The sequence below is a fragment of the Fusarium oxysporum genome, chromosome 15 (assembly GCF_000149955.1).
Source record: "Fusarium oxysporum f. sp. lycopersici 4287 chromosome 15, whole genome shotgun sequence".
NCBI classification, from domain to species: domain Eukaryota; kingdom Fungi; phylum Ascomycota; class Sordariomycetes; order Hypocreales; family Nectriaceae; genus Fusarium; species Fusarium oxysporum.
In genome coordinates this window covers 1-10983 of record NC_031000.1, presented here as the reverse complement: position 1 = coordinate 10983, position 10983 = coordinate 1, and the positions used below count along the sequence as shown (strand labels likewise).

At 51.9% G+C, this 10983-nt stretch overlaps 2 protein-coding genes across 2 annotated transcripts; both read left to right on the top strand.

Annotated features, from left to right (window-relative positions):
* Positions 1 to 886: 886 nt before the first annotated feature.
* Positions 887 to 3561, top strand: FOXG_16653 (uncharacterized protein; the record flags this gene model as incomplete). Its single annotated transcript, XM_018396681.1, has 3 exons — positions 887 to 1097; positions 1196 to 1539; positions 1699 to 3561. The coding sequence occupies 3 exons, from the start codon at positions 887 to 889 to the stop codon at positions 3559 to 3561; spliced, it is 2418 nt and encodes an 805-aa protein (XP_018257398.1).
* Positions 3562 to 4600: 1039 nt separating this feature from the next.
* On the top strand, positions 4601 to 9146 carry FOXG_16652 (uncharacterized protein; the record flags this gene model as incomplete). Its single annotated transcript, XM_018396680.1, has 4 exons — positions 4601 to 4841; positions 5002 to 7738; positions 7791 to 8644; positions 8722 to 9146. The coding sequence occupies 4 exons, from the start codon at positions 4601 to 4603 to the stop codon at positions 9144 to 9146; spliced, it is 4257 nt and encodes a 1418-aa protein (XP_018257397.1).
* Positions 9147 to 10983: the final 1837 nt, after the last annotated feature.

The window sequence follows — 10983 nt, the reverse complement described above, 5'->3', positions numbered from 1 at the left end:
AATAACGCATAGTATTACACTCTATACAATCCTGTAATTGTAGTCAAAAAACACGCCGAAGGGGTCCTGGTTAGGGTTACAAGTCATAAATATTTAGACCTTTTTACTTATAGGTCTCTACATTTTTATAACCTTGCTAGTAAACTTGCCATTTTTTCTACACCAGACCCGCCTAAACCTAGGTTTAGGTGTCCGTGCACCATACCTTTCCCAAAACTTTTGCCAATTCATTCTTTGAACCTGGGTTCAGGTGTCCGTGCACCCTCAATCCTCCAAAACTTTTGCCAATTCATATCTCAATCCCAGGTTTAAGTGTCCGTGCGCCCCATCCTCCCTCTAAACTTTTAACCTTCTATTTCCCTCTCCGCACTTTTCATTCGCCCTCCCTTCTTTGTCTCCTACCTTTCTTTGATTGGTCGCCTTTCTGATCCCTGTATCCTCTCCCGTCTCCCATTCGATATAATAATACTCCTCATACTTTCATCCATATCCTCTTTCTCTCCCCTCAACTATTCCTTCCCACATCTCACCTAACTTGGGGAACAAAGTAACGATAAAATATACATCATACATAATATATACCAATCCACTGCCCTCATCATCATCACCACCACCGTCACCATCCAAGCCCGCCAAATCCCCAAAGCCTGCTCCACAAACCTTCACCGAGGTCGATTCCCTGAGGAAACAGGCGGAGCCCTACCGCCTTGCCGTCGCTGAGCTACCCATCCATCTCCTCGACTTCTCCTGGTCTCGCGGCAGTAACAGGCCCCTCGACCGCAACCATGTCGCCCATCTTTGTCGCTCTTTCCAGAATGGTGGCCTCGCACGTCGAGCTGAGCAGCACTACATCCAGGTCTCCTGCAGTGCCGCCGCCGTTCAAAAGATGATCATCAACGCCCTCCCAGATACCAATCAGAGCCATATCCAGGACCGACGTCAATATGTGTTATCGTTTAGAAACTGGGCCGATTTCATTGACGAGAGGCCCGAGCTCATGGCTGGCCAGCATCGCATCGAGGCCTTGAAAGACTACGTGAAACAGACGCATTCTGATTCGAGCGATTTATGGTGGATTTGCGAGTTTTACGACAAAGGTGTGACCCCTCTCAATCGTCCCCGATACTATTAACAAATCTTCATTCCGTACATGTTTAATATATACATGACAAACCATACTCACCCTTCTGCACAGACACTCTACCAGTCGAACTTGACATCAAGCTTCGTGTCAATCGCCGTGATCTCACCCTGCCCGACACCCATGGTCAAATCTGGCTACAGCTCGTCTCGGCCTTTGATCGGGATCCCACTTTATTTTCCGTCGAGAGAAATGTCAACAAGAAGGGTATCGAGAAAAGCATGCTGGACATCTTGTGCCTGACAAGTGAAGCTCGCTTTCCCATCAGCCGTCTCGTCACGCTGTGGCGAAGCGAGCGGTGGAGACCTCGGGTTACCCGCTGGTGTCGAACCTCCCTGGGGAGAACCACATTTAACATTTCAAAATGGTATCAGATCGCAGGGTACAGACTGGACGATGTGAGTGACTCGCCCTTGGTGTCTGTGGATCATGGTTCATCATTCATCGTTTCGTCCATCTCTTCCACTCCAGGGCAAAAAAAGAAAAAGAAAGAAAAAGAAAAATAATCTTGGCCACCATCAAGCCTTACCTAGAACATATTGCTGACCTGGGAGTAGTATTGGTTCGATGCGTTCTACCAGGTACTCGAAACTCTGAGGGCACTTCCTACCTCCACCTCCGAGTCCATTCAAATTTCCGATTGGAATGTGCTAGCCGGCAGCCTCAAAAGCGACACCTATGATGCTGCTGATGTTCACCAGGTCTTTTATCCCAAGGGAGGCGGCAACAGTAACGACGACAGCAAGTCCAGCCCATCGGCCCCTTCCACCATCAAACCGGTCCAAAAGACAGCTCGGCGAAGTGGATTTCTAAGCTCGCTCGACAAGGAAGCCTATGACGGTCTTTGCCGCCATCTTCAACAGAACCTCACTCTTCGGTTTCCGGATGTGCAGCCCTTGTTGAAGATCAAGAAGGAGGAAGGCGAGGTCATGGCACAGGTCATCGACCATGTAGTACGTTGGGTAAACACTCAACCCGCAGATATTGTCGATACTCACGAGAACAATAAGCCCTTACGACGACAGGACTTGATACCTGCGATCGAAGGTCTTATGGTAACTACTCACGGGGATGATTGGTGGGCTCGGCGGAGGGAAGACGGCGATGTCGATGGCGCCGACGATATGGCATCCTGGCTCGACCTGCGCTCACGAACGCTGGAAAGGCAGGTCCTCGACTACGTCCGCAGCCATATGACCGAGTTCAGGGATCCCTCGACGAAACACTATCTCGACTTGATGCCAGAAGAACATGATGAGCACTATGCAGAACGCTTCAGTACCGGCGACCTCTGGACAGGCCTATTTCACATAGTCCAACACGCCCTTGGTCCTGCATTTCGTCCGGTGTGGGAGAATTCGATCTCCGAACGCGTCGGCGCAGATAACGCGATTCATCAACCGCGGTCCGAGATGCGCCACAGACCACCGGCCTCAGCCATCACACGAGCTATCTGTAGTCAGCTGGGGAATATTCCCGAAGTGAAGGAGAATCCTGCACTGAGAGGCGTGTATGCCTCGAACGAACTTGGTGCCTACATCGATCATGCTGTTCTCTCATGGGCTTCCGATCGATGCCGCAAAGCAGTGGAAAACAACGAGTCTGATGAAGGACATCCTTGGTCGAGTGAAGCACTCCGCGCAATCCAGGCGGCGTATCAGGGGTACGAGGGGATCCTGGCAGGAATGACATCAGCCACTGCAATTTCCGAACACGATGATCAGCAGCAACAGCAGCGGCAGTTGCCATCTTTGCTTCCACCAGAAGAGCGTATCAGCCACGCCTCGAATGAAGTGCTCTGTCAACAACAGGGTGCCGTATCATCGAATCACCACATCATCATCAAGCAACCCCCATCGTCGCAGGGGTTTGTTCCGATCAACACGGCAGACAGGGCACAGCGTGACAGCGGGCGCACAAGGGCCATAGCCATGGAAGAAGGCCTATTACCCCGAATGCAGCAACAAAAGCAGCAGCGCCAGAAATCACGGCATCCTGAACAACAGCCACTATCGTTGCCACCGCCGCCGCTCACTGATAATGCGACGACTGCGATATCCTCGTTGCCTCCAGCCCAGGGGACTGCAATGATGAGAAGCCACCGCCACAGAGACGGCACACAGGGGAGAAGTTTCGCAGATTACAGTTACCAGCCACCTCCTCAGAAGTCTTACGTTGCAGCTGAAGTCGGCCGTCCGCTGCAAAAACTACCGAAGGGGGATGTTGGGAGCGGCAGGGTCCACCAATTATCAGCAACCAGGACGTTGTTACCGAACGAGCGGCCAAGCCCTGGCCAATCCCAGACGACTAGGGCGAAGCAACAACGCCAGCGTCACCAGGATCGAATCCTTAGCTCGCAGCCACAAGAGAGATCGTCCTGGATGGATGGTCCTGTAGCGACGTCCGGAAGTAAGCGTTGATCCTTTCCCAGCGCGGGCGGGGCGGCGGTTGTGAGCACGAGCGAGCCATACCCTATACCAAAAGATATACGATTCAGTCTGGCGAACCATCGGCAGTAGCACAGCAATAAATAAATATGATAAGCAGCAGTAATTATAATAAATAAATAGTAATAGTAATAATAATAATAAACTATACTTTCTAACTAAACGTATTATTTTTAACCTGTGAGAGGTTACTGAAGTAGTTAGGTTAAACCAATGTCGTTACTGTCACGACCATGTGCACGCTCCTGATTTTTGGAGTTCCTAGAATCAACGGCTGGTTTGATAATATTGGGAAGGTTGAAAACACAGGGAAAAAGATGCGGATAGGCCGGAAAGAACTGGACTGGGGGTAGAGCACCCCTGCTGTTTCAAAATGTGATAAGTCTTTAGAGTTTCATAGTGTTTGTGACGAGTAAGCCATCTCATTTCCCGCAGTATTTACCCCCCAACCCTTTACATGAGGGCATCACGAGGGATTTGATGTCATTCCGTGTGATGGAGAATGTGATAATTCGAAGAAGATGCATGAGATAGCGCTATATATTTCAGGGTTTGGCCTCAGCCACATGCGCGCTCGGACACCCAGACCTGGGTATGCCGGCACGGGTTGTTTACGGGCGCGTTCGGGGTAAAGCTGATGAGCCGATGGTAGGTGCGGTAGCTGCCTCCTTTACGAGGCTCGAGCCTGACTGAAGACGCGGTACCCTTTCGTAAAGGACTTCAGCTACGGCTATGATAGCACGACGTAGAACGACGCGCTTCGCGTCTGACTGCACCAGCTTGTACAGTAGTCGAATCCTATAAATCAGCGAACAGTTTCGCAGGTGACAACAATGAGATATTCCTGACAGAAACAAACAGTCTGTATTTCTTTTAGTGTTGTGTCACTTTCCCCTATCCTTCATACCAACTCATATCCTTTTTCATCACCAGTTAGCATCCTACGAGGATTAGGGTCACCTCTCGTTGGTCAACATAACTAACCGTTGTGACGGACGCTGAGAAGCCTATCATGCCGTGCTTGGGGCTACCAGAGGAGGTCGAATTCGATGTCCACTCTGACGGTCCTGACATTGATGATGGCGAGGACCAAGAAGAGGCACGAGAGCTTATATCTCCGTTCTTGGCTGATGAACATTATCTCGAGGAGCCCGCGAGCATCCAAGGGAGCATAGTCAGCACAGAAGACGCTACAGATCAGTTTCAAAGAGGCTGGAGAGTAGACCGTCGCGCCGGCGATTCCTGGATGTATGGTATGGCACTGCATTGTTCGAAGAGCGTTGTAGAAGCCTTGATTGATTTGTTTCAGCCCTTTCCCCCCCCACCCTCTTCTCCACCTAGAACTTGAACGAGGACACGCTGCCAGTTTCTCAAATATTTGTCTGACTCATCCTGACTGATATGTCGTGTTAGCTGACGAGTTCATCGACGAGACGAACGACGAAGCCTTCGATGGGACACGTGCCCTTGACCTCCTCCAGCGCCGAGTTGTCTTGGACTATGGGAGCAAGAAGACTGGGTCAAAGCCGGCGAGCGAGGACGACGATTATTACCCCGTATTCCGGCTCGATTTCGTCAGCATCGTCGGTCTACCGCGTCGGCCGATTTGCCGGCCTAGCCACTTCTTTGACAATATCACAATATCCTTTCGCCACTGGAGTGCCCCGTATGTCGCAAAGCATGCACAGGGTATCGACTTTGACCTGAGCGGCCGCACCTTCCGCGTTGCCACCGGCGCCACTCGGGAAGCTTGGTTCATTGTCATGCACCCGAATCAGAGAACTGCCGGCGCCAACAACCCCCGTCGACGACACGATGCAACACATACAAGGACCGCACTCGTACAGGGCCGTGCTCTGATGCTCGCATCATACATCAAGGACATCTTCCTCCGAGGCGAGCTCCTTGGTGAAGGTGTTGAGCCGAGATGGGCCCTCGGAGGCAAGGAGACGCAGATGATTGCTTTTGACAAATGGGTCATATTCCAGACACTATTTATGGACGGCTGGACGGGGTTTCTCGAAAGGTTCTCCGCACAGGACGACACTTTCTGGACCGATCATCAACCCGCCTTCCACGCGTATGACTATGGCGCCAACATCAACATAGAAGTCAACGAAGGCATAGCGAATCTCGAAGAAGAAACAGTCATTAGGCCAGCCTATCTCGATGGACTGGACGATGAGTTCGACGAGTCCGACGACGGTTACGATGGAGAAAGCAATAGTGTGCCGGCGACACAGCAAGGATGGGGGGAAATTGGAGGAGAGGAACGAGAGGATGAGCTCGACGAGCTATGCGACCAACCAACCGTCGAAGTGGAGGACAACGATAGTCTATTCGTGTCGGAGAGGGTGGACGATGTTGCTTCTCCAATACCACCTATCCTCAGTCCAGGGCGAATCATCGATGCGGAATATCGAGATATTGATGGCGAAGTCGACGCGAACGGGCCCAATGGTGATGAAGAGCGGGAGCGGAGGTTCCTTGAATGGATGAACGAATCTGAGAACACTGATATAGGCCAAGACAACGGGACTCAACTACAAGATCAGGAGCATCAATATGATGGGCAAGACAACTCCCAGCAGCAGCCGTTGAGCCCAGATACTGACGGCAACGACGACGTCCATCCAAGGCAAGCACCAGACATCTCGCCAGCCAGTCTACCTCCTTCATCAGCATCGATACCAGCAACGGAGGACCAGAGAGAACATGATGCGTTGTATAGTCCCGGCCTGATGCGGTTGCGCGAGGCCCTTGAGGCGAAGTACAACCTCGATAACATCAGCCACGTCTCCTATGCCCTAGCTGTTGATGTTCACTGTACCGCAGAAAATACGTATCCCGGCACAGAAGGAAGGGTAAGCCGTCCTGTATGCTTGCTTGCCGACCGCAACCGTGTGGCCGGGGAGTTTTACGGGAGTAACTACACCTTTTACCCACTCGGCTTCCACCCCGCATACGGCAACTTCACATCGGATCGTCCCCCTGCCTTCCTGGATAACGACCTGTTTACTGTCATGAAAGAGAACATGAGTCACCAGAACCAGGGTGCCGACGTACTTTCGTTTGGCTTCTTCCAGGGCTATTCCAACCTAAAACGGTCTATCCGTCATGGCCCTCACGACCTACTAGCCAGCCACGGCCTCGCCACAGCTGCACTCACCATTCCCTCGACGGAGGCTCAGCGCACGGCGCGGCTCAAGGACAAGCAGCAGCGGCTCCTGGCCCAGGTGAGGGGGCGACTCACACCTGACAACCCTGGCGCATCGACACCTTTTGCGCGGGAGCGACAGAGGGTGGAAGCAGCCATGCAAGCGAATGAGTTTGCGTTCCGATTCGAGCAGGTCATTTCCATCGATGCCCCACGACTCGTGCGCCGCCGTCGAAACTTCAGTAGCGTACTACAACCCATTTTTCAGCTCATGCGTCTCTTCCTCAAGGAGAAACAGCTCTATGCAGGCATCCTCCGGCGTTTCAACCCTGATATCTTTCCAGGAGTCATGGTGGCTTTTGCCAGGGTTATGGAAGCAGCCATAGCAGAAATGGACCGTCGCTTTCGCGAGGCTGGGTCGAAAGGACTAGGTATGGCTCTCTCCGAAGGCGTCGCTGCTCTCGATCGACTGGGCAATTTTTGCTTCACCGGGGACCCGAGGGTGCTGCCTACCAAAGTCATGAGGCTCCTTGGTACGATGGATAGTCTAAAAACATGCGGGTGGCCATTTATATCGCCGCGAATGTTGGACATCCGAGATGGACAAGGACTCGTTAACCTTGTGGGATGGCCACAGCTGAGCAATGGACGGCCCGTTCTGATGCATGTTGCCTCGCTAGAATACCACTACGATAGAACTGTAGCATCTAACCGACACAGTCAATTGTGGTTTGCTGAGCTTGGGGGTAGGTCAATAGACGGGATGGATAGGATGACAACGTTCCTTCATGAGGTATTCCAAGATCTGTGGATACCAGAGACGGTCGCTTTTATTGCTCGCCAAGTTCGCCGTGGCTTGAATCGTGGTATCCGCAGTGGCGGTAGGAGCGATGTTGGAGAACATGGTGATGCCGACACGGGCAATGAGGAGAGTGCTCAGGCGATGATCGCGTTAGAAGCCTGGGAGGCACGAGACAGTCCATTCAAAACGTCGTATGTGCCAGGAGTCTCTTTAGATTCCTTAGCGTTCCTAACATTGCCACAGAAACTTCGAGAAATTGTCGGCGGAAGTGCTCAAGTTCGATGACCGCTTGATGATGAATGAGTCAAAGATCGTGCTAAAGACGAGACGCGACTTTGCAGAAGAGATCTTCGTTGCTTTGATGGAGGGCGGTAGGAAGGGTCACCTAGGAGTCGAGTCTGTCGCACCGACCCACTCAACATGGCCCTCTATCCTCCGGGCCGCCATCCAACATACCAGAGGCAGCTTCGCAACAAGGGCTCAGTGGGTCTCGGGCATCGCAGCTGCCATGGTATCTGCGAGTATCGAATGGGTACCTGGCTCTCATCGCCGGAGATTGACGCATCAACAGGTAGTACAGCTCGTGGGAGCGGCTGCGTCTGCAACGGTCCTCGCGGCTCGGCCCGATAGCCTTAAGAGACGGGCGCTAGAGGCGGAGGCTCGCAGGACCGTCGATTCGGTTGGCGTTAAGCGAGCGAAGATCCGACCGCGAATCGACCTAGGCTGCAAGATACCGTTCAAGCAGATCCCAGATATTGTGGAAAGAGGCTTTACGGAGATACGCCGGCTGTTCGCGAAAGGGGACCAACGCGTGCTATCTCACTACTGTGCAGCGTACTGCTGTCTGACAGATTGTCTTGAGGACCCCTTATGCGATCTTATGCTCATTCTCACGTTGACCATCACAGCGTCTAGTGCGACCCCCGAGGTCCGGCCCAACACGAAGGGCTTCAGCGTGACGGCCAAGAGAAGGGATCCAGCTCTTCTAGCAGCCAACATGGTGACGAGAATGCTTTGGTTCCTGCGGCCAGAGGCATTTCCGTGGGATAAAGACCAGGATACAGTGCTACGGGTGTCTGAAATGACAAAGAAAATCGGTGAGCCGCGTCCATGATGATCCTGTTTAGCGTTAGTGAAGTAAGATAACTGATACCTTGACGATTCGTAAATGTAGAGCATAAAGGGGTCAACAATCGAATGCTTCGAGAACTGGGTTGGATCAAAGTCAAGGGTAACCGGGATAGTCCACGCAACTGCGAGTCGCGTCTTACGCCTAAAGACGAGCTCTTTAAACTGCGTAACGACCTGATGTTTCTCATGAAGGAGCCGAGGACTTTTATTGGCAGTGTATTTAAGAGTAATAAGCGATATCTTCGGTGCGCTTGTGCCCAGCGCGCTCACCTCCTTGATCCACCTGGATCTGCACCTACACCCTCCCGCTCATTCTCATCTGCCGCAGGCACTGAACCCACCTCCTCCACAATCCCCATCTTCCGCAATGGCACAGCTCTCGTCCATGGCCATCAACGTGAAGTTTCAAACGTCAGCTGGAGTTACGATGGCAAATTAGTCAGCGCGTCTGACGAACTAATGTATTAAGGTACCATACAGAGACGAGGGTATGCTACATAAGTTCTTATTTGGGTAAGATTCGAATCAGAAAATTAAATATCAACTCAAGCAATAGGGTAGTTGAGCTACTTTTGCCCCTCCACAAGGGCTGTAGTAGGCATGCCTAAGGAATAATTTAAGGTTTTGGCAGGGTTCCAGTGATAACAGGGGCAATATAAGGGGGTTGGGGCTAGAAGGGGCGCTGTGGACAAGGATCATCAGAAGGCCATAAAACCAGAGCGGCCCCCCATAAATCTGGGGCGAATGATTTCTCCACTTTCAACGACATACCAAGACTTTCAATAATAACGACGGACACGGCCTGCAACTAGCAATGACTCGAGCTTGCCCAAGACAGCGAAAGCGGCGGGAAAAATGATGAAAAGACGGAAGCGACAAAAGCAGGGTTTACGAGTATGACTTGAATGATGATAGGACGGGTAATCTGGGTGACCTGGAGGCACGGCCATTTCGGACAGGATGCGATGATGAGCGACACGATCAGATACGTCAACCCAGCAAAGGGCCCGTGTGTAGTATTGAGAGTGGTTGGTTACTCATGGATATGGGAGTAAGGGTTTGTTTTACATATAGGTCTACGTCTGACCTTGACAGAGAGCTTTGGCTTTTAGTCTTGGCTGCGCTGGGAAGTGTTTGTGGTAGGAAACAAAGGGGATTTTTACCCGTAACCCTAACCCTAACCCGTAACCCTAACCCTAACCCTAAAGCAAAACGTTAAGTTTTCGTTTGATCAGGGAAGGTAAGAGGCTAGCGGGTGTTTGAGAGGGTTAGGCAAAAGAGAGAGAGGGAGTGTTTAGCCGTCACCCTAAGCCAACCTGTAACCCTAAGAGGTTACCCGTCACCCTAACCCTAACCCCAATGCAAAAGCCGAAGTTTTCGTTTGACCCGGGAGGTCAAGAAGGTAGCAGGCGGTCGAGAGGGTGGCTAGGGAAAGGAGCTTAACGGTAGTACCAGAAGGAAGGGGTGGTTAAGAGGGCAAAAGTTGGGCTTGAGGTCTGACGTTGAGTGTCTTGACGCTGAGTCTTAACTCTGGGTCTGACCCTAACCCTAACCCAATACTGGGTTAGGGTTAAGGGGTAAGGGTAAAGGGAAAGCCAGAGACAGCGGGAAACAGGGAAGGGAGGAAGGGTTGTAGGAGTGGTAAGTTCTAACCTCTGGGCTCCAACCTCTAACGTCTGAGGTGTGGGGTGAGGCGAGGTGCTGTTAAGGTTGAGTGGGAGGGTTAGAGAGGAGAGTTGGGGTTAGACAAGGAAGGTTGAAGTTGGGAGGGTTGAGGGTCTGTACAGTGTGACACAGTGTGTTTTCGCACGGACCGGGTCAGGGTTACTTAGGTGCCGTATAAAACGAAGAACAAGAGGACTTTTAAGAAGTTTGGGTGGGTGGGTAAGCCCTGTAAATCCGCTAACGGCAGGTTGGGCGGCAGGGCGGAAGGGTTAGGGTTAAAGCACTGTGCGCCGGAGGCGGCGCTCACTGCAGGTGCAAGCGCGACAGCGCTTCGGAAGAAAAGAAAAGAGAAAGTTTGTGAGGAAACAAGGAAAGTATGTTGTGTAACACAGTACATACAGTGCGTAACGTCGGGCTCCGGCACTGTGTCGGGTTAGGGTTAGGGTTAGGGTTAGGGTTAGGGTTAGGGTTAGGGTTAGGGTTAGGGTTAGGGTTAGGGTTAGGGTTAGGGTTAGGGTTAGGGTTAGGGTTAGGGTTAGGGTTAGGGTTAGAAGGCAGAGTAAAGCGCATGCTCCGCAATTTTAGACAAGCCACACACACACTTCTTAAGGCGAGACAGATTTTCCCCTTCAAGCCCGCC